This window comes from Drosophila nasuta, chromosome X, assembly GCF_023558535.2.
Source record: "Drosophila nasuta strain 15112-1781.00 chromosome X, ASM2355853v1, whole genome shotgun sequence".
NCBI lineage: Eukaryota > Metazoa > Arthropoda > Insecta > Diptera > Drosophilidae > Drosophila > Drosophila nasuta.
The window spans coordinates 19,419,803-19,442,885 of NC_083459.1; the positions used below are offsets into that span (position 1 = coordinate 19,419,803).

The window sequence follows — 23,083 nt, forward strand, 5'->3', positions numbered from 1 at the left end:
TTGATAAATAAATAAAATTCAGAAAGTTGTACATTGAAATTCATTGCTATTTTTATTTTCATATTCATTTATATTAAGTTTTGTTGTATATTTAGATATATGTATACATATATTTAATTTTTAATTTGTATAACTGCACAGCTGGCAATTAATTTATGTATATTTGATGGATAGGAAATCAATTAACTAATTCCAACGAACAAACAAAAAAAAAACGCGATGCATACAGACGCAAGACTGTCAAACTGTATGCACACGACTCGCACGACAGTGGCCATAAAACTGTAGCGCAACTGTTGAATACTTCTCATTGATAATCAATAACATGAGTGTGTTTAATAATGCAAGCTTCGCATGTTCTTGTTGTTGTTAATGGGATTATAGAACAAAAATAATATTCATAATATGTAATTAAGTGTGCCAGTTGCAGCTATAAACATTAGTGAACAAAATTAGTTAAATCGCAACTATTTTTTTCTTAAATCTTTTTTTGTTTCGTCATCAACAGCAACAAAATGAGCACAGCAACAGTTTGGAATGCTGCGCAGCAAAACACAGTTTAAGAGCTTTTTATTCATTTGTTTTGTTTTGTTTTTCTTTTGTACCAGAGAATTGCAACAGAGAAGAGAATGTTTTCTAAAAAAAAAAAATGTTCTGATCAAATACTTTTTTACTTGTTGCAATAACTTCTTTCCGATTCTCTCTATTCTTTTGTTTTCATTTAATTTTATGTGTATTATATATGTTTTTGTTTTGTTTTTCTTTATATATATATATTTATATATGTATGTATATATAATTCATTTGATTTACTTAAATACTATGCGTGTGTTAGTGTTTGCTTATGTGTGTGTGTGTGTGTGTGTGTATGTATATGCATATGCTTGTGTATGTGTGTTTAAACAATGTCAAGAGCAAAACGAAATTGATAATAAGTGTATAATCGGTATGCATGCCGTCTAGTTTAACGATAACGATAACGATACTTTTTGAACTAATTACAATGCCTTTGCCCTAAAACGGAATGTTTCTGCTACATTTCCAACTCGATTCAGAACTGTTTCGAATTATTGCTTTGTTTCTTTATGTTTGTATATATTTAAATACTTTTCAATTGGGTTTCAGCAATACGAAGAATACCGTAATTCGAAACAGTTTTTCATACTACTGTGGGCAAAACGTATTGTGACTGAGTTTTAATTTTTTAACTGGACAACACAGTTATCCAAAGAATGCGATATATTGAAATGATCAGTGAAAATATAGAAAAAATAAAAATTTAAACGAGAAATGAATTGAAGGCTACCGGAAAAGTTTTCATCACAAGCATAGTGCATGTGGAAAGGACTATTTAATGGATAAGAAAAAATAGAAAGTTAGTCACAGTCCTGATACTTTTTGCCCACAGTAGTACATACTATATATGTATAATATAATAAGTGCATACCATATAAATATGCTAAAGAAAAAAATGTAATTTCAATTTATCAACTTTAACGTTAACGGACTTGGTTTTTTTTTCATTTCTATGTATTAGTGTGAGCATGTATGTGTGTTGGTCATTCTCGGAGTTCTTGGATAGCGAGTGAAAGTTGTTTGTGTATTGTGTGTGTTTAGTGTTGAAAAAGAGAAAAAAAAACACATTAAGAGCCTTAACACAATAAAGTGCGTGACGTTGCGCAAGGTGTCAGCTTTAAAACTGCACCCAATTAGCATTTGCCGAATTCTGTTGTCCTTGATTGCCGCTAACATAGAGAGAGAGAGAGAGAGTCATACGTTAGTTTGTCGATGATCGATTAGTCGATGCTCTTGCACACTTACCCCGCGGATGCGTAGTCGGTCCATTCACCGCCACCACCACCGCTGGTCCTATGAGCTGGCGATGCGCCTGGACTTTGTCGCAACGTCGCTGCAGGCGCCGCTGCCGGCGGTGGCGCTATTTTGCCGAGGCCACCTGGCGGCGGTGGCAACACACCACCAGTTCCCTTGCCCTTCCCGGTGCGCGAGGTGCCCTCCGAGCCATCCTTTTTCTGCAAAGCAAAAAATACCGATTAGTTTAAATGCATAATCGATAACTTTCCATGCAGAATTCAACTAGTAAGAAATGTAATCTATTATCGGTTCTCCAATTAGGAATCAATAGTTTAGATGTTCATTTTAGATTATAATAATAATTATTATATGAATAATTAATAATATTCACAATGATTTCTGATCATGTGTTTTCGATCAGATAATTGCAAGTGATTGCTAACGAAACAAGTTAGAATGACGTCGTAAGCCAGGCGTAGCTTTTTTGCAAATTCTTTGTTAAAAGTTATGTTAATTAGCAGCCGACGTTTATTTACATTAACATTCGTGTTATACGATTGTAATGTTAATGTTAAAGTTTTAGAAATTTAAGTAATTTTCAACGTTATACAGTTGTTAAAAACATAAATTTTCTAATTTTTAATTTATATTAGTATATTCTTTAAACATGACTAGCATTTTCAAAAAAAGCTTTTCTTATTCTTTCCCTTGTTTGTCGTCGTTTACCCGTAAAAATCGATCAGATATTGGTTTTGATTACTCACCGTAATGCGCATGTTAATTTTGATGGTTTCACCCTCCTTGAAACCGAGATCAAGCTCTTGTTTGGGTTCGGTTTTCTCCTTTTCGATTTGCTCCTGATTTTTCACCCACTTGAAGTGATCCTGTAACGCCACATTCAAATCAAAAGAATCGGAACGATCACCAAATCCCAGTCCCAAAAACGCCGATCGTCCATTATCGTCCTGAACGCGTATAACGAAATAGCGTGAACTGTCCGAGACTGCTTCGATGGCCACGCCGGGATATGTATCGATGGGGCAATTGGCAAATAGGGCGCCGCTCGTCTTATCCTCCAATTTGAGTATGCATGCGGTGCCCTTGGCAACCAGACGCATTCGTCCGGTCCATGTGGGCTCTTTGAGGTTCCAGTCCGCTGCTCTGCGTGTTGTTAGCAAATTAAATACATACATCGGTTTAATAATACACTTAAATACACAAATACCAATACAATATATAATGTGTGCGTGTGTATGTGTATATGCGTATATTTATGGGGTCACCTTCTCTAACAAACAAACACGCATCATCTAACAGCCTAGTCCTTAACTGTCTACCAAGTAGCTAGTTCGTTACTAGTACAATAGACTCTACCGTCATCTGCAGTGCTGGGTGCTCAAATGTTTTTGAATGTGTGTGCTTGTGTGTGTGAAAACAAAGAAAGTCAACAAGAGTAGCAACAAAAACAATTGCACTAATACTTTTGCAAAAGCTTTTGGCTAACCACACACACACACACACACACTTGCATACGCATTCAATGGCAAGTGAAATGAACAGTAATTAAGAGAAACTGCAATGCGATTGTTAGAGAAAAACAAAAAAAAAAACAATTGTAGAAAAAAAATCAATTGTAATTGAACTTCAAAAGAGACAGCAATCGCAACAATAACAACAACAGTGGCAACAACAATAACAACCACGTCGCAGTCGTGTTCTTTAACCTTGGCTGCGGCTGCATGCCACATACATTCTTCTGTTTTCCGTGTGTCTTGCGCATTTCTAACATAATTTATGCATTTCTCATCAAATCAAAAATACACACACACGCACACACACATATATATTTCTGATGTGGGGGCGTCTCATTTCTGTGAAATCACAAAACTTTCAATTGCACCATACACAACAACAACTCGATAAAATTTTTGTTTTTTTTTTCTTTTCTTTTTTGCATGAGCACTTACCTATATCCTCGGTTGCTAGCGCGCGGCGGTATTTTGTAAATGAATACCTCAGGCTTGACAATCAGCACACTCTCGTATTCCATGTTATTTGAATTATTTCGTTATTGTTTATAATCGCCTGTATCTACAATTTCCGTTTATAACTTTAAGCTTACAACTACATATACTGCTAGGGGGGAGCTGCAAAACAATCGATGCCAAATATCGATGCTGATGTGGCCAATCGAATGTCCGCCACACTGTACCGATATGTACCGAAAGAAAAATAAACAAAAGTATGGTCAGACTGCCACGTAGAGCGCTGGAAATACAGCAAGCCACTGATTTTAGCTACAAGCTGTCGAAGTCCCTCAGATAATAAGTTAAACAACATTTTTAAAAACATAGTTAATAAAAATAAACTCATTTTAAAATTATTGTTATAACTTTCATAATTATTTTAGCGATTCTCACTAAATACTGAAATATATCGATATATTATTCAGCACGTTAGATAATCGATATATGCCTGCGCAATCGAAGCTTCGGTGCCGTATCGATTATTTAAGTTGACTTCAATTGCACGCTGCTTTAATTTTGTCTGGTGTTTTTTAAAAGAAATATCAAATGCGTCCCGATTTGTTGATAACCAGCGACAGCGACTTGGATGTCGCACTTGAGGAGTTCAAGCAGAAGAAGGCGCGACGCGACAGCATTGGTCCCAAATACACTTGCAGCATTGGCAACTGTGAGGCTAGCTTCAAGCGCCTGGATCAATTGGATCGTCATGAGTTTCATCATACCGGCATTGTAATGAATTAAAGTGTAATCTGTGTTCAATTTGCATAGTTGTAATTGATTATTTTAATGTTGCAGAAGAAGCATGCGTGCCCGTACGAAGGCTGTGACAAGACTTATTCGATATTGACACATCTGAAGCGACATCAACGCAGCACACACGATCGCACGGCGGCGCCACAGAAGACGATCAAATGCACGTTGCCCGAGTGCAGCAAAATGTTCACGTCCGCATGCAACATGCAGCGGCATGTACGCGAGGCCCATGAGGCGCCACGCGAATATGCATGCACACATTGTACGGCCAAGTTCAGGCAAAAGATGAAGTTGCGTCGTCACGTGATACAACAGCATACCCAGGAGTATCCCCATCGCTGTGAGAAATGTGGACGCGGCTTCTATCAACAATGGCAGCAGGAGAGCCATCAGCGCAGTTGCAAGCTTTATGAGTGTGCCGACTGTGAGCAGAAGTTCGATAAATGGTCGCTGTTCACCAAACATTGCCGCGAAACGTTGCATGGCCGCGGCGGCGAGCGACACAAGTGCGAGCATTGTAGTTGCAGCTATGAGAAGGCAAGTGCTCTGGACAAACACTTGGCTACCAAGCATTCGACAACAGTGGCCACATTTGCTTGCACAGAACCCGGCTGCAATCGCAGCTATTCCTATGAACGCAATCTGCGTCAGCATGTGGTTACCGTGCATACGGGACGGCGCTTCGAGTGCCTGGCCGCAGGCTGCGGACGTTGCTTTAGCAGTGCCCAAAATCTGAGCAAGCATTTGTTGCGCGATCACAACACCAAAGAGCAGCCAACAGACGCAACAGAAGCTGAGGCAGCAGCTGCAACTGAAGCTGAAGAAGTCGCAACTGTGAAGACAACACGCAAACGGCGTCGCGATGCTGGACAATCGACGCGTTCGCAACTGGCCAAGCTGTCGTGCCTGGTGCTCGACAAGAGCGTGGATAAAGCTGTGCGCCAGCGTCAAACTGAGGCACTTACATCTGTTGCCCAGGAGCTGCAACAGCAGCAGGAGCTTATGGAAGATCTGTTGAGCGATGCGTAAGATTGCACACTTCCATACTACTATTCTTAAATTCACAACTAGTCATGGCTCGAATCATATACAATATAAGAATCATTGTAACGCTAAAATTTAGCTAGAGCATTCCAAACAATCTTTTACAGCAATTGAGAAGCTGTAGGATTATTTTTAAATTATGAAATAAAATTGCAACCATTAGGCTTTATAACTTAAACACATGCGTCCTTATTTAATATACTTAAGTGGTCACAGTATTTACTCGAATTATAATTAGGTACCGAAAGGCAGTTTCTTTTTCTAAGTTTAGCAAACATTTGTACCTATGCTTATTAAAGCCACAAACCAATTTTAGCATTTTAAAAAAGCTCGTAACATTTGCTTGATTGAGCAATAAGAAAGCGTTGCTCAAAATTCCAATACTTGAAAATTAGTTTGTTACCGCATTTTGAAGTATTAATATCTTCGCTGAGTTCTTTACAAACCATAACATGTTAATAAGTCTAAGCTTAACAACGACACAAATCAGCAGCTGCTCTTAAACTAGTTAGTTATTCATTTAATTGGAAACTGGAATGCAATAAAGAGAGGGTTTAAAAAAATTACACAATTCTCTTATTATTGTAACGATATTTGCGTTTACGTTTTATTGAAATATTAACAGCAAAATGCATTGGATGTGATTGTGGTGTGGTCGTGTTGTTGTTTTTGTTGTTGAATGTGGTGACATTTACAGGGAATTGATGACCTTTCGACTGCGCATCTGTTGCAGCCAATGCTCGTATTGCTGTTGCGGTGTCTGTGGCTCGGGTGCATAATAATGCTGCGGTGGTTCGCCCTCCTCGAGCCGCAGGAAGTAATGACAATGCTTGTACTCAACGCGTCCAAAGCGACCGCGCGCATGACGACGCAATCCTTTGAAGACACGTCCTTTGCCCACAAACGATTCAGCTACAATGTAAAAATGAACATGTTGTATTATTGTTAATTATCAGGGCGCAAGAAATTTACCAATCCACAAATTGCTTCGGTACTCGACATTGTGCCGCTCAACGGCCATTTGTTGTGCCTCCAGAATTGTTTCCTTCACATCTGTGGCGCCCTTCTTGAGCACAAAATTGAGCTGCTTCAACGCCTCATCCACGCTCATGCCGCGCACAAAAGCGGCAATATACCACATCTTGTCCGGGCTGTATTTGATATTGCTGCGCATATGACAGACGTACTGTTCGAATGAAATAAATACATATATAAATAACAGACTATTTATGAGTGGTTATTAACTTGTGTATTACCGCCTTGCGTGGCTCTTCGTCTGTCTCCTGTGGCGGATGCACCGTTTTGTTGTATTCCAGCCATCGACGCGGTCCATAGTTGTGTTTGTTCCATTTGGCGCAGAGACCTCCGCTGCCGCCGCCGCTAGCAGCAGACGTGTGCACGCCGCAGCAGTCACCAGTTTGCGTGATCGTTGTTGTTGGCACAACAGCCAGCAATTTGGCCACACTGCCGCTGCTGGTGATCGATGTGGTGGTCGCTAGTAGTGGTGTTTGCAGACTTAACTGCGTCATTTGTCTTATCACTTTGTGCATGTTGCTGCAGTTATTTTGTTATTTACTTCAGTACCAAAAAAATGAAAATGATAAGTACAATTGAAAGTGTTACAGCGGCCAAAAAAAAAGTGGAAGCACCATCGGTCGCGTAACCTGCCAGCAACAGCTGTGAGCGACTGGGACGAGTGTGGCTGCAAAATATACTATTTAAGCACCACAAATATACTGCATATACCAATTGTGTGAAGTATCGATTTATCGATGCTGCCTTTTCAGTTATTAATATAAAAACATTGAAATTATATTGGTGTACACATTTATTAACAAAAACCAAAAAAATATGTGAATTTGTATGTAAAGTGGGTTAATTTTGAAATATCGCATTATTAACATGTCACTATCGATTGCTTATCATTTCGGAGCTGTATCAGCAATCCTAAAGCCGTTACATATTTGAATTTCAATATATCGTTTGCTTTATTTTTTAGCCTTGCGTTTGCTCTTGGTCAGCTTGGCTGCCAATTGCTGTTGCCGTTGCTGCTTCTGCTCGCTTGGAGATCTATAAGTGCCATGCAATTTGTCCAACCAGCCCATAACGCCGTAATTATAATTGAATCTAAAATCAAGAGAGACCGTTATTATCAAATGATCTGTTTTTTTGTAGGTGACTTTTCACTTACTTGGCATGGTGATAATCATGGAAACGCACAGATCCCGCCGACCAGGGAAAACTGTAGCCCGTATGATCGCTCATCGAATTGATAACGGCCATGGCAATCATGCCCCAGGCGACAGTGACATGTGAGCCGAGCACAGCCAACGAGACACCAATGGGCATCAAATTGGCCACCACATGCTCAAAGGGATGGGCATACAACGTGATGGCGGCAATGGGAGCAGTCCACTCATGATGCTTCTTGTGTATATACTTATAGATGGCCTTGTGATGCAACAAACGATGCGCATAGTAAAACATAATCTCCTCCAGCACTATGAGCACTGCAAAGTCACGTACAACGCGTCCAAAGCTGGGCAACACACGTATATCGAGATGGCTACTGCTATGGACGAGGACCAGTTCAAAGAGCACCCAAATGGTCAACAGATTCACCACAGTCAAATTGAATAACACCACCTTGACGGCATGCCAGAGACGTCCGAGATCCACAGGTTCATTTTGACCGGGTTGTATTTTGTATTTGCGCAAAAATCGAGGGCGATTCGTAATGTCCATGAGTGTAAAGATGGCCGCATAGAGCCAATAGACACAGAAGACAACGCTGGTGGTGCCGAGCACCCAAAGACGCAGCGGATCATCTCCGATAACATCGAGCAGCGACTCCCAACGTGCCTGCAACACATCTCCAGTGTAGCGCCAGCGAAGCGCGAGGCTTGACCACATGGTGTTGGCGTCCATGGCTCAACAATCAACAATCACAACTGTCGCGGTGTGTGCCAAGAAGTTAATCAAGTTCATGGCGAAATAATGCTAAAATACGCTACTTTCGATTCGGGCATATCGTAATCACTAATCACAATGATTATATTTTGATTATTAATGATTAATTTGAAGTAATTTAATCAATTTTCGAAAATATGTTTAGGGTCTTTTACGTTTTCTTCAAGCATAATGATTTCCTAAATCATTTTAAAACTAAAAATATGTTTTTTTTTCAATTTTTCACTCAAAATAAAAATAATAAAAATCATAATGATTATACTTTGATTATTAATGATTAATTTTAATCAATTTTTGAAAATATGTTTAGGGTCTTTTACGTTTTTTTCAAGCATAACGATTTCATAAGGCATTTTAAAATAATTTTTCACTCAAAATAAAACAAAAAATTAAAATAATAAAATATCACAATGATTATATTTTGATTATTAATGATTAATTTGAAGTATATTAATCAATTTTTGAAATATGTTTATGGTCTTTTACGTTTCCTTCAAGCATAACGATTTCATAAATCATTTTAAAACTAAAAAAATGCTTCTTTTTTCAATTTTTCACTCAAAATAAAATACATAATAAGAATCACAATGATTATATTTTGATTATTAATGATTAATTTGAAAGTATATTAATAAATTTTTGAAAATATGTTAAGGGTCTTTTACGTTTTTTTCAAGCATTACGATTTCATAATCATTTTAAAACTAAAAAATATGTTTTTTTCTATTTTCACTGAATACAAAACGAAAACTTTAAAATAATAAAAAGTTTAAAGTATTAAAAGGATATGAAAATGTTTTATTCAAGTTGTTTTAAAGCGGGGAATAAATATATTTGTAATAGTATTTTGTTTTATTAATGTGTAATGGTTAATCATAAAATCGTTAATCATAAATACATGAAGAGAACGTATAAAATCATAAATTTTGATGTAATTAATTTTCAAATATAAACAATATTATCAATCCCTGATGAATATAGCGCATAGCACAGTTTAAAGAAGGAACAATAGCGTTATCCATTATCCGAATATAATATATATTATATCATAGATAAGCTTTAGCTTGACGTAGCTCATTCTTTTGACGGTGCAAACGAATGATTCTAGGTCAAGTTCTATCGCTGGATTAGCGACGCTGACAAATTTGTGTTGTGCTTTACTATTGGAGATAACTTATTGCCAAGTATAAGTATAATTGTAATCTTAGATTAGGTTTTATTTTCGTTCTGCGTCGGGGGTGCGCAACAAGAAGAAGAACAACAACAAAATTGTAGGCAGCGCCCAAAGTTCAAGTTCTTTTATTCTGTGCGTGTTACTTTCTTATTTATTACTCGTAATTGTTCATCTCATTGTTTTGTGCTGTGTGTGTGTGTGTGTGTGTGTGTGGAGGGGTTTAACATAATACAAACACACTTATGCTTACTACTAGAATTGTTTGTTTAAAGTTTATAGTTTTTGTTTTCTGTTTTTTTTTTTGTAGGATGTGTGTTGTGTCTTTTCTCTACATTTTTACATTATACATTTTGCACATTTGCAGCTTACTTTTTTTTTGTGTGTTTTTAACATTTTTTTCGTGGTTTTTGTAATGTCTATAAAATCGTTACTCGATCGCTCGACACGACTTTGCCTGGTTATTATCACAATGAAGTATACACATTTAGAAATGCCAGTAAAAAAAATGACATGCACCAAGATGCCAAATAAATAAATACGTATATATATATGTATATATCTATTTATATATAGGAGTTGCATGCATGCAGAGAGAGGGACAGGAGATAGGCAATATTAATAATAAGAGTTTGCTGCTCCACGCTCCACGCTCTTCTCACTTCATGGTGGAGTCGGGAAAGGCATCACGCGGTGGCACAAAGCTCAGCATCATAATGTGTCGCGCATACGATTTGGTGGCACGAAACAGCGAATCTGTGCCATGCAGTCGATCCAGCACGCCCAGCACACCGAAACAGTTGTTGAATCTAGCAAAATGAAACACATTATTAGTAAATATAAATTCTGCACAACTTGAACTCACTTCAGATGATGAAAGTCATGAGCTTCGGGACTGGGAAAGAAGGGCAAATGATAGCCCGAGTGGGCATTCAGTGTGCTCAGTATGGCCAAGGCGAACCACAGCCAAGCGGTGGCCACATGGCTGCCCATTAGAAATACGCCCAGAAACGGGGGCAAAAGATTGCTGAAAATGTGCTCAATGGGATGACAATAGATCGCTGTCACCGAGATGGGCGCCGTCCACTCGTGATGCTGTTTGTGTATGAACTTGTAGATGTGCTTGTGGTGCAGCAATCGATGCGAATAGTAGAAGCCCAGCTCCTCCATCAGGATGCATACGGTTAGTTCAAAGCACACCCAATGGAATGTGGGCAACTCGCGTATATCGCTCAATCCACGGACTGTCATCAATTTATAGCTTAGATATGCCAGCGGTATGCCCACAAATATTTGATTGCAGATCACACGCCAAATGACCTGAAACAATAACGACAGTAAATGAATCAACACTTCACAAATTCAATATCAATTTGTTGTCGGGCCAATCTGACCTTCATTAGACGTCCGGCTTCGACGGGTTCATTGGTGCCCGGCTGGATTTTATATTTGCGCAGACAGGCTGGCCGATTGGTCAGATCCATGAATGTATAAATGCCACCCACAGTCCAATACACGATCATTGTGAAGAGCGTGGTGCCAAAGACCCAAAGCATCATTGGATCATCGCCTGAAACAGAGAAAGCAAATCATCAATAAAGAAATGCTTAGGAAAAGTTAAAGCTGCTTTCATTAGTCATCCAATGTCCACTTGTCGTTGACTTGGGCAACAATAAATAATATTTACTCAACACGATCATTACGTACTGTACTTATACCTTGATACTATACTATATATATACTATACTATATACTATATACTATATACTATATACTATATACTATATACTATATACTATATACTATATACTATATACTATATACTATATACTATATACTATATACTATATACTATTATATACTATATATTATATACTATTTACTATACTACATATATACTATATAGTATTTTATTGCGCTCTGTACAGATGATTTGGTTATTAATGCATTGCTAAGATCTGTAAAATTCTACACTAAAAATTAATTTCGAAGTAATTTCGCACATAAAGTGAATAAATTAAACTGGCTTTTCTTTTGAATTAACACAACAATAACAATAAAAAAATATATAAACTTTTTTGCAAAGAAAATAAAACAAAAAATCAGTTACAGAAATATTAAAAACAACAAAATTTACAAATTCGTGTGCTCAACAAAATATACCAAAGGTTATAATTGGTATATTGATATAGTGCTATATTCAAAATATACCATAGAATACAAAATATATATCAAATTGTCAGTCAAAACTGCTAAAACCCGTATTAAGTCAGTAGTAAGTCTCTGAGATCTAAGTGTTCATACAGACGGACAGACAGACAGACAGACATATAGGAGGAGAATGTATACACTTTATAGGAGCTGCCTCCTTCTGCACAAAATGAATACCACAATATCTTTCATAAATAAAATAATAATCAATAATTAAATAATAAAGACTATATTAAAAATACAACAAAGAATAAATTACAGAAAAAAGCCTAATTTTAAAAAGGAAAAAAAAAAACGGTTTCCATTAAAAATACAGAATGGAATCATACAAATATTAAAAACAGTCAACGTTATTCGAAATTGAAATTCAAGCCGAATGAAACTATTTATACCAACTGTTGTGATTTCTTTGTGATTGCAATTTAAATAACGTTATCAGTGTTGGCTTTTTCTTGTGTCGCAAAAATAATAATATTATGTGCATATATTTAAATTAGTGTCAATTGAAAGGCTGCTTAATATGAGTAATCACTTTATAGGGATTGTTATTCATGTTGCATCACCAAAAAAATACTATAGTATACAAATATAAATATTTTATATATTATGAAAAGTGTAGAATTATGTGATTGATCAAATATAGAATTTATGCATAGTGTAATCGAGGTTTCCTGCCATTCAGCCTTTGTCTGTGAGCATCGAGCTTATGTGTGAGTGTGCCCTGATGTACGTCTGTATGTGCGTGTGTGTGTGTGTATGCGAAATGTACGTCTGTATGTGTGTGTGCGAAATTAGTAAACAAAACGGTTGCCGTTTATTTATTGTTGACTTTGTTTGCTTTCGTTGTTGTTGATATTGCTGTGGCTTGTGAATGGAAGGCAAAAGTGCAATTTGTGATATCTGACGTTCAAAAGACAAACACAAAGGCACACACACACACGCGCACACTCCCGCACATAAGTAAATAAATATGTAAATATGTACATAAGTAAAAGTCATGAGTGCATGCGCACTTTTATGATATAATTTACAAACTCTCCCCTCAAGCGTATTATCATTTAAATGTAATCAAAATATTGTTGAACTCCAGCTTGAACTTACCAAACTTGTCGATGAACTTGTCCCATTGCGATTGCCAAAAGTCACCGGAGGCTCCCCAGAAACTCTGCAAATGCCTGGTCGGCAGGTAAGAAAACTCGTTAAATTTCTCCATACGAGAAGCAAAACCAAAAGAAAAAAAAAAAAAAAAAAAAAAAGTATCCAAGCGAATTCTTTGCGTGTGTCTGTGGTTCGACTGTAAGAGCTGCTCGTGTTTCTTAGTCGGCGGCGGTCGCAAACGAACTGAAACTGGGTAACTGAGCAGATTTATTTTTTATTTTCTTTCTTTCACTTTGTTTTTTTTTTTTTGGGGCCTAATGAGGAAGAAGCGCAGCTCACGCAGTGTGTAAGAGCGATACAGAGTGAGTGAATGAACAAAAAAAAGAGAGGGGACGAGGTAAACTGACGTTGCTGGGCACGATCGCAGATACACAAACTGCGCTCTGTGTAACCATTGTCCGTTACTTAAAGCTCTTGCGACGAGAGCTTTCGCGATGTGATGTATGATAACAAATATATATGCGTACGTACACGAACGTTTTTTATCCATCATAACCATTCTTATATATGTAATTGTCTGTATTGCTAGATAATATTTTTACTAAGCAATTCATTCTACTTTTGTGATTAGAGCTCACAAGAATATTTGCTTGGGCCGAAGTGCAAAAAGCGCCATCTACCGATCTGCCGACGCATGATTGTAGCGCCATCTATCGATCGCTGAGGCAAAACTGATCGACGCCTCTGAGTAACGGATTTTTATAGATATCGGTAAATGAACAGCCTTTTTACTAACACTTCGCACATTTAGTTACAAACTTACCAAGTCAGTACGTTGCGAAACAATATGAACACGGCCAAGGCGCATGTGATGATGAAAATGACACTGTGCAACGAGGACAACCACAGCGGACTGTCCATCTCATCTGTCCAGTTTTGTTGGGCTCCAGTTGCTTGTGCTTGTACCGCCGGCATCATTTTTGCCGAAGTTGCTGTCCCACTGACATCCAGCGATGTGTGAGCGGCCACTGCAACTCCTCCTCCCCCACCAGCAGCAGATACTTTGTTGGATTCGCCAATTCCATTGTTGCTGCTGTTACAGTTACTTGGCGGCTTTTGGGCGGGCGTTGCATATACAGGATTCGTGGACATCGTTGCTATAATTTCTTTGCACTTTCTTTTTAAAATGCAATTATTGATTTTTATTATTGTTTTTTTTTCTATATACGATTATCAATTAAAACAGCTTGCCTTTTTCGATTTTCGTCTGAGTGAAAAGTCGCCTTTGTGTTGTTGTTAGGTTTTTGTTGTAAGTTTTGTTATGCTTTTTTGTTGTCCTTGACATTTAAAACACTTCGATTTTTTCGTTGCTATAACAAACCTGGTGCGCGCAAATAGTGATAGCTGCAAACATTTTATAAAAACAAATGACCCGCATTTGTTGTTAACTATTTGACAAACAAAATGGTTTTTGTGCCGCTAAAATCGCTGTATTTTGAATTTCTTTTCGGTTTGGTCTTTTGGCTCAAAGCTGACATACGACCCATACACATGCACAGTACGTTTTTTGAAAGCAACCCTGTTGGCAATCGATATTCGATAAATTCATATTGTTTGCTGCAGTGTGACCCTGTAATACCATTTCCAATACCATAGTGGATTTTAATTTATTTTACTTAATTTAATTTATTTAAATATATATTTATTATCGACCCTGAGGAACTTGATTTTTCAATTTTTAAGAATTTATTTGAATAAAGGTGAGTTTTGAAATATATTTAAAGAAGCAACCCATTTCAAAATTACGCGCCTCTGCACAGGTTCACTAGTTTATGCCGAAAGTTGCAAATAAGTAGAATAATATTTTTATTTTAAGAAAACTCTATTTTAAAAATGCCCAAAAAGATCGATATTTTTTAAAAGTTCATTTTATTTAAAAATAAACATTCAATATTTCGAAACTGGATAAAAAAACATCGATACTTGTTTGCTATAAAATTGATCGATGTTTCAAAGATTTCGAAAACATCGATACATTAAGAGCGCTGGCATCGATATTTCTTCGGCACAAGCGGTCACGCTGTGCAGCATTTCATATCGTGTTGCGCGTTTCATACATTGCTGCCATCGGTTGTTATTATCAATTTTTTTTTTGTTTTTGTTTATTGTGAGCCGTTTAAGCGGAGCCACCAGGCACAAGACATCAATCGCCGTATAAAACTAGTGTGTCACGCAATCAGCGAGAATAAATCAAAAGTAAAATATTATAATTTGTTCGTCGTGGGTGTCAATAAAATATAATAGTATCTTCGAAGGACGTTTTTCCCCTCTATAGAATGTAATCCATCCCTGTCGCTCTCTCTCCATCATCAAACCGCGCGACGCGTCTAACAACGTTGCGTTGTTTTTGTTTGTGCTGCTGCTGTTGCGCGCTCCATGCGAATTTCATGAGTTTATGTGTGTGTGTCCATTTGTGTGTGCAAATTACAAAACAAATTCATTCAAGAACTATTCACATAGATACATATCTATGTAACTAAACACATATCTTTGCTTTTTAAAATCAAAAATTTTGGTAAATACAAAAATCACATGTGTGCGCAAAATATTCTGTAGCCTTGTTCTCTATCTGTGTGTGTGTGTCTGTGAGTGTGCCTGTCTGTGTGTGGGTGTTGTTATCCAGAGCAAATGCCCTTTGTGTGGCTGGGAATAGAGTATTCTTGCTGTTGATAGGTTGTTGTAACTGGTAACTGCGTTTTAAGTTTGTCGTTCTACAAAAAGGGGGTGGAGGCGACTTCACCACAGCGTATCATTTCCTTTACTATTTATTTTTGTTGTTTTCACATTTTATTTTGCAGTGTTTGCTTTGGCCAAAGGGGGCTTTACATGAAGGGATAGAAAAAATGACCGAGTGCTAAGTCATTTCAAGTCAAGTGACTGCCAAGCAGCAACTCTCGCTGCTTGTTTTGTATTATTTGCGTTGCTTACTTTGTACATATGTACATACATACATATGTATGTATATATTTAATTACTTTGTACATACTCGAGCCATATAGAGTGCAAAAAGAATAACAACGCTACATATGTGTAGATACATACATACATGTATATATTATATATACGCACACACACATGTACATATCTACCTACGTACAAATGTATGTATATTCTGCGACGCAATTGAAAAGACATCGAAGGCCAAACAACTTTGCTGTTTTTGTTTTCGCCTTCTTTTTTCGTGTTTCGTTTCGTTAGTTGCTGTTGTTATCATCACAACTTCACCAACACTAGCATATACTGCTCGAAACTATTTTTGATGGGCAAGCAGAGCAGCACTACAACAACACAAACACACAGTCTAATGCTCAAACGTGGTCGCTCTCACTCTTGCACATGCTCTTTTTCGCACGTTGCCGGCGTTGCTGTCAATGCGGCTGGACTCAAAGTCAGCCCCTAAGCCCATTCAGCTGCTGTCTGTCTGAGCGGGACACCTGTACTGCATAAATTGCGTGTGTAAAACTGCATACATACATATGTATGTATATGCATGTGCACCAAAGAAGTATGTATGTATGTAATACCACAATTCATTTTCCGTGCGTGTGAGTGCGTTTTGCATACGGAGTCCTTACAAGAAAGTCGCAATAGAGAGCACTCGTCATATCATTAAACTTTGGGATGTCAGCTGTTTTGCGCTACTGCAACGCAGTTTCAATTTCTTTGTTCTTGTTTCTTATTTTTGATTGAAATATTGTTGTTATTTTAAGTCCATGGCGCGATGACGATGTTGAATGCCGCCAGCATTTTGCGCAAAGTGCGCCCTACAAAAAAATACATATATGCATGGACTTTTTTTGTGTCTTTTTGTCTCACTCTCATTTAATATTAACCAAAATAACAGCAATAACAACATGATTGTTTTTCATTTTTGGACATTTTTCTTTTTGCGTTATTTTTGGTAAAATGCCATTTCTTTCTTTTTGTTTTGCGTTTCTGTTTTTGTTGTTGTTTGTTGTTTTCGTGCAGCAATATTTCATTTCTACGCAGCAGCCGGAAAAACAAGTTGGCGCTGTGCCGCCGCCTCAGTTGCCCCAATTGTGAAATGACATTTAGTGAAAAAAGTGCAAGTGCGCGAGTTGTAACGGCACGATCAGCTGATCGAATGCGTACGAACCGTTAAACGAACAGAACAAAACTTAACCTCACTTGCTTATCTCTCTCTCAACAGATCGCAATCAAGAACAATAACAATAACGATAAATTATTAGTTGCATCGATATCGATAAAGCAGCTGGCTGCAATCAACATTCACAGTTCAGTATAACACAATCGAAAATGTTTCAAATTCCACGTCCCTCGCGGTTAACGCTGCAAGGTGCTGCCATTGCCCTGGGTATGGTGCTATTAATGTCCTGGTAAGTAAAACGAATTTATCTACAGACAATACAAACATGTACATATACATTCATAAATTGTTGCATTCTGATTTACATAAATAATTAAATATTTAAAGTGTTCGTGTTCACGCATCGCGATTTGGGTCACAGACCAAACGCACTGTCCATTAACAACAATTCCTCCTCGCCCTTCCCTTTGCCACACATTCCAAAAGGAAGCAAAACATAAATAAACTTTAGACATACATACATACTCATGTAGCCGGCGACAACGCTGGGAGAGCGAGAGCGAGAGAGAGTGACAACTCAAAGCACTTGCTGCTGCTGCTGGGCAGGAAGAATACTTAAGCGACTGATGAAACGTCGCGTGGCCAATTTTAAAAAGTTGCAATGTTTTATTTTGGGAATAAGTATGTACATACATGTATATGTATGCATACTCATCATATATATATATGTACATATATATACATGCACATGTACGTGCTACACCTTCGTTTTGGCTCGCTGCTCGCCGTTCCCTTTCTTAAGCCCCTCTCCCTCTAGCATACATTCATTTCTCTGCGGTTGGTAGTTTGCCTGTGTTGTTATTATTGTTGTTGTTGTTGCCTTTTATGTACTGACACACACCCATACATTTACATGTGCCAGTGTGTACACATATAAAAATGTCATTTCCATGCCATACCCCCCAGAACTCATTGAATCGTCGTCGCATTCAAAAATACACACACACACTATGGGAGCCTGTATGCATGTGTGAGTGCAATCACAATTTCTCTGTGTGGCGTAATTAACCAAAGAAAAATGCAGCGAAAATGATTTGCACGCAGCCTCAGGCACAGCTTGCCAATTATACATGTATGTACATATATATACAAACTATGCATATGTGTGTGCGTGTGTGTGTAACTGTATCTGAAGAATAGAACGTGCACATCAATGCACTTGTTACTCGGCTGCATTAGGTTTTGTTTACCTTTCAGCTATCAGTTGAAATAACACACAAAAAAAAAAACCTGAAAACAATAACAATTGCCATTGTTATGTAGCTAAAGGTTATTTGTCAGGCAACGAAGGCAATAAATAACAAGAGACCAACCAATAATACGTAAAATACAATCGATTGGGTGATCTATCAGTCAGAGATCTGTCAGCTGTCAGGCTCGATAACTGGCATCAATGCTATCGATATTCGTTTCGGAAGGATTACAAAATGGTGTGTTGTAAAATTATCAAACGGCATATCGCAATCGATAAAAAATGTGCACAAATGAATGAATATTTAATTCCTATATCAATGTAATCGTTTCTCTGTTGTTGTATTTCGTAAGAACAATTCTATTAACTTTGTGTTTTTTTTTTGTTTTTGGCAATTAATTCGTTTGATTGATGCCAGCACCTCCCCTACCTCTCACCTCACCTCACACAGTTTGTTTTTACTTTGTACATTTAAATGTTAGGGAGAGAGATAGAGAGAGACAGAGAGTGAGCGAGAGGGTGATGTGCGAATCAGCTGTGAAGAGCAAACAGAGCGATAATGATAATTAGACAGTTGTTAACATACAAAAACAAGTCGTAAGCGAAAAAAAACGCTGAGCACAGCAAAACCATATGATTCAGTATGAATGTACTCGAATATACCCTGTATTAAGTAGCAGCTGTTTGGGGTCTTTGTTTTGGTTCATTCACAAAGTCAATTAAAATAAAACGCATATTAAGGAAGTGGCAAATTTCGCTATTTGCCCCAGTTTCAATAATCTAATCTTAATCGAATGAAATGAAAACAAAAACACGGGTAGATAACACGTATTGTTTTTTTTTTTTTTTTTTTTTTAAATGTGAAAGCTCATTTCGCAGATTTTTATTGGTGTTGTATGACACATTTTCTTTATGATTAACGTACACGTCAAGTTGATGAGATAAGCGTAAATAATGAAACTACAAAATCAGTAAAGCAAATGAGAATTTGTTTTGGCCAACTAAACTACCCCACATCAGAGGAGAATCAGATTGCTGACGATTAAAACTATTAATTAATCAGACATTGCTAGTGTCATGTGTTTTTATAGCAATTTTCGAATTATATATGTTTATTTTTTTCGCATTTGTGACGTCACATGGTCAGAGAGCAAGAGAGAGAGGGACAGAGATAGAACTAGTGATAGGCCAGTGAAGGGTTCGAAACAAAATTGATAGCTGAGATGCTCGCCTCATCGCATAAACAAAACGGAAAACGAAAATAGAAAACAAAAAAAAAATCGAAATCGAAACCAGGTTTGACCTGCTTGAAAGCTTCTGAACTTGTGGCCGAAAACATATGCCAAGTGCTTCCTGGTAGAACATGTTTTATTATTATTATTATTCTTTTAATTTTTTTTCGTTGTACATCTAACATCATCGTTTTTTTTCTACTATATGTATTATAGTTGGTAATTGGACAACCAAAGTCGCGAGTTTATTTAGCATTCGTGATCAACGCGTCAACATCTTCAGTTCATTCATCTCCAGTTTTTAATCCTCCATCTTCTGTTTTTGCTTGTTTACAGTGTACGTCCCTTGGGTGTGCTTTTCCTGGGCCTCTTCAGTTACTGGCTCTACTGGACACGCTGCAGTTTTCGCGTTGTCCTCACTCCCGAACTGCGCGCCAAATTTGAATCGTGGCTGCAACGCGCCGAAGACTGGCGTCGCAATTCTCCGGGCATGTTCTGCGTGGTGAGCAGTGGCTGCCTGGCCACCTTGGCCATTTTGGGTCACCTGATCTCTGGCTCCACATTGGTGCTTACTCTGCTGGTGCTCTCCGCTCTAATCTCCACCAAATACAACTTCAAGTTGCTCCAAATTGAACGCAAGGGTAAGTGTCATTAAGCATAATTACCACATTCTATTATCGTATATTCTATAAAGATAAACTATATAGTACACAGTTCTACGCACTCTTGTGCCTGAGCAACATTTCTACTTTTCATAATTAAAAATCTCGCTAAAGAAAGTAAATTTAATATGTTAAAATATGCATAAATGGAATTTGGTTAAAGGTATTAACTAATTGTCCATAAAATTTACATATTTATTACGTTTTAAACATTAAATAAAATAAAATTAGGCATGTTAATAGAAGAAAAGAGCATAAGCAAAAAAAACTAAGCATTTTTTCTATGTAAACAAAAAAACGTCAGTGGAATTCCACTATAACTCTTAAATATGTAATTGTTAATAAAATGTATGTACTTATTTATCACTTTAGTTCGCTGCAACTTAAAGTTACTAAATTGCACAATTAAATAGGTTAAACAAGTAAGCAAAACAATAAAAGCAAAATGCAATAATAACAAGTAAGAAAGCTAGAGTGGAGTGTGCTCGACTGTGAGATACTTGCTGCCCATTTAGAATAAAAGCAAAACAGTGCAGTATTTATTTTAAAATATACCAAATTAGTATACCACAAAATACTAAAAGTATACCAACGGAAATATTTGGTATATTGCTATATTTAAAATATGCCACAGAGTGCGAAATATACTAGTATATTTGGTATATTGATATAGGACCGCATTCAAAATATACCATACAATATACCAGATTGTCAGCCAAAGCCACTAAGAGTCCAAGTAAGTAGAAGTTTTTTCCATACAAAAGTATTTCTTTAATAACTTTTCATTTGATCTCAAACAAATTTTCGGGAATCATGAAGACTACAGTTAATATTGTATGAATCAAAAATCGCGACTAGCTTTAAAGTAATTATTTGAGGATAAAAGGATAAAAAAAAGAAAAATGAATAGCCCTGATTTTAAAGACACTCTTCAGATAATATAACATATTATATTATATTATAACATCGCTTTCTGTTCTACCTCACAGACTTCCAATGGTCGGAGAAGATCAACTACAACAATGTGGATGCCGAGCTGGACGATGAGTTTATGCCGGACGTGAACGATGCGAATCTGTTTGTGCTGGAGCGTGCCAGCGATGTGGCCACGATCAGTTCCCCCATCGATGCCGATGGCATGGGCGATGACATCGATGACGATGAGCGCAGCGATGACATACCTTCAGAGTTGTTGCTCATACCCGATGCCATACCTGAGATCGATGAGCACTCTACCGACGAGGACGATGAGTTGGTGCCACTTTCACGAACCAAGAGCAAGACACAGTCAGCCAACAACCCCGTTAATGCTGCTGCTGCTCCACATGAGCAATATGAGCAGCGATCAACAACAACAACAGCTGCAGCAGCAACAATAACAACAACAGAGGACGGCGAGTCCACAATGGATTTTCGTAGGGGGCATTTTAAGCGCGACTCATCGCTGTCCACCACCTCATCATCGTCCGAGGAGAGTCTGTCCAAGGGTCTGCAATTTCCCGATCACACCAGCGTCGATGCTCCCGCCCTGCGGCAATTGACCGCGCCTCCATCCGCTGCATCAGCATCCAGCAGCGAGGCGACAGCGACGGCAGCCGGTGCAATAATCGCCCTGGCGGTGAAATCCCAAGCGCAGTCCCTGCTCCCCAGCCTGATGTCCAATTTGGTTGGCCAGTGGAGCAATGCTACAACTGCTGCTGCTGGTCAGCCGGTCAGCGGGGGTGAAGTGGTCAGCATGGATCAACAGCAGCAGCAGCAATTGGTTAAGCCGCAGCGACGTCAAGTCACCGCTCTCGATTCGTCCGATGAGAGCGATTTTGAGATACTCGAAACGGATGATTTTAAGTAAAGCAAGAAAGCAAAAACGTTTATCGTTGCGAGCGCGCGTATTACCAACTAATATCTTAACTCTATATATACACGATACACATAAATATACATATATGTAATCCAATCCAAAAAGAAAAACAAAAACACACAGACACACACACACACACATACGCAGCAGACAGCCATATTGAGAGAAATTCAAATAACGATAAAAATATGCAAAGAGTCTATCGGGGGTTAATCGATATGTGTAAATGGAAGAAGTTCGATTAGTTGTATTCTTTAGTTCTGTTTGTTGTTATCATACAGATATCTGTGCTTGCGCTCTTTATTATGTTATTATTTTAATAATATATATATATATTTTATTACGATTATGATTACGATTACGAATATTTTGTAATGACTTGTGTTTCTATATACTTTTTAATGATTTGGTTTTCTATTTTTTTTTTTTTTTTTTGCTTGTGTTTTGGAGCAGCGGTTTAGTTACTAATTGATTTACAATTTCGATTACGAGTTCTCTCGTATGCAAAACACTGTAAATACTTTTGTATCACACAAAACAAAACCACAAGCACACAAATACATACATATATACATACATATACGGATAACCATGCAAATGTTGAGCTACTTAATCTGTACCCAAGAACGCTTTAAATCAAATCAAACAAAACAAAAAAACCCACGACAACAAAAATCTAACAATTAATGTAATGAAAATCATCCTTTGCATATTATTCTTTAAATCCTGATTGCGGTGCTAAACAAAAAGAGAAAAAACAAAAACCAAAAACAACCAATTAATTAGTATCGTTTAAGAACACTTCGCTCTAATGTTATTAAAATATGAATTGTTCTCAAGCGATCAATTCGAATTAATAAAAAA

At 37.5% G+C, this 23,083-nt stretch overlaps 6 protein-coding genes across 8 annotated transcripts; 2 read left to right on the forward strand and 4 right to left on the reverse strand.

Annotated features, from left to right (window-relative positions):
* Nucleotides 1-77: 77 nt before the first annotated feature.
* LOC132795023 (NECAP-like protein CG9132) lies at nucleotides 78-3,965 on the reverse strand. Its single transcript, XM_060805424.1, has 4 exons — nucleotides 3,780-3,965; nucleotides 2,577-2,973; nucleotides 1,822-2,030; nucleotides 78-1,745 (listed from the first exon to the last, which is right to left on the reverse strand). Exons 1-4 carry the CDS (start codon nucleotides 3,860-3,862, stop codon nucleotides 1,694-1,696), a joined length of 741 nt encoding a protein of 246 aa, XP_060661407.1. The 5' UTR covers nucleotides 3,863-3,965; the 3' UTR covers nucleotides 78-1,693.
* Nucleotides 3,966-4,298: 333 nt separating this feature from the next.
* LOC132795021 (transcription factor IIIA) lies at nucleotides 4,299-5,818 on the forward strand. Its single transcript, XM_060805421.1, has 2 exons — nucleotides 4,299-4,568; nucleotides 4,635-5,818. Exons 1-2 carry the CDS (start codon nucleotides 4,386-4,388, stop codon nucleotides 5,619-5,621), a joined length of 1,170 nt encoding a protein of 389 aa, XP_060661404.1. The 5' UTR covers nucleotides 4,299-4,385; the 3' UTR covers nucleotides 5,622-5,818.
* Nucleotides 5,819-6,207: 389 nt separating this feature from the next.
* Nucleotides 6,208-7,335, reverse strand: LOC132795024 (large ribosomal subunit protein uL22m). The gene is made up of 3 exons (XM_060805425.1): nucleotides 6,893-7,335; nucleotides 6,609-6,822; nucleotides 6,208-6,548 (listed from the first exon to the last, which is right to left on the reverse strand). Exons 1-3 carry the CDS (start codon nucleotides 7,184-7,186, stop codon nucleotides 6,328-6,330), a joined length of 729 nt encoding a protein of 242 aa, XP_060661408.1. The 5' UTR covers nucleotides 7,187-7,335; the 3' UTR covers nucleotides 6,208-6,327.
* Nucleotides 7,336-7,624: 289 nt separating this feature from the next.
* Nucleotides 7,625-8,564, reverse strand: LOC132795896 (fatty acid hydroxylase domain-containing protein 2). Its single transcript, XM_060806842.1, has 2 exons — nucleotides 7,828-8,564; nucleotides 7,625-7,763 (listed from the first exon to the last, which is right to left on the reverse strand). The coding sequence occupies exons 1-2, from the start codon at nucleotides 8,562-8,564 to the stop codon at nucleotides 7,625-7,627; spliced, it is 876 nt and encodes a 291-aa protein (XP_060662825.1).
* A 928-nt stretch (nucleotides 8,565-9,492) lies between these two features.
* Nucleotides 9,493-14,549, reverse strand: LOC132797220 (fatty acid hydroxylase domain-containing protein 2). Of its 2 annotated transcripts, XM_060808819.1 has the most exons (6): nucleotides 14,338-14,549; nucleotides 13,910-14,263; nucleotides 13,090-13,163; nucleotides 11,172-11,347; nucleotides 10,643-11,097; nucleotides 9,493-10,586 (listed from the first exon to the last, which is right to left on the reverse strand). In XM_060808819.1, exons 2-6 carry the CDS (start codon nucleotides 14,236-14,238, stop codon nucleotides 10,436-10,438), a joined length of 1,185 nt encoding a protein of 394 aa, XP_060664802.1. In that variant the 5' UTR covers nucleotides 14,239-14,263; nucleotides 14,338-14,549; the 3' UTR covers nucleotides 9,493-10,435. The 2 variants fall into 2 exon arrangements, with proteins under 2 accessions (XP_060664802.1, XP_060664803.1); XM_060808820.1 differs by lacking the exons at nucleotides 13,910-14,263; nucleotides 14,338-14,549 and having other exon boundaries at nucleotides 9,497-10,586; nucleotides 13,090-13,366.
* Nucleotides 14,550-15,183: 634 nt separating this feature from the next.
* LOC132797219 (reticulophagy regulator 2) lies at nucleotides 15,184-22,983 on the forward strand. 2 transcript variants are annotated; one of them, XM_060808817.1, is made up of 4 exons: nucleotides 15,184-15,342; nucleotides 17,318-17,504; nucleotides 20,036-20,340; nucleotides 21,351-22,983. In XM_060808817.1, exons 2-4 carry the CDS (start codon nucleotides 17,425-17,427, stop codon nucleotides 22,208-22,210), a joined length of 1,245 nt encoding a protein of 414 aa, XP_060664800.1. In that variant the 5' UTR covers nucleotides 15,184-15,342; nucleotides 17,318-17,424; the 3' UTR covers nucleotides 22,211-22,983. The 2 variants fall into 2 exon arrangements, with proteins under 2 accessions (XP_060664800.1, XP_060664801.1); XM_060808818.1 differs by having other exon boundaries at nucleotides 15,200-15,216.
* The last annotated feature ends 100 nt before the right edge of the window (nucleotides 22,984-23,083 follow it).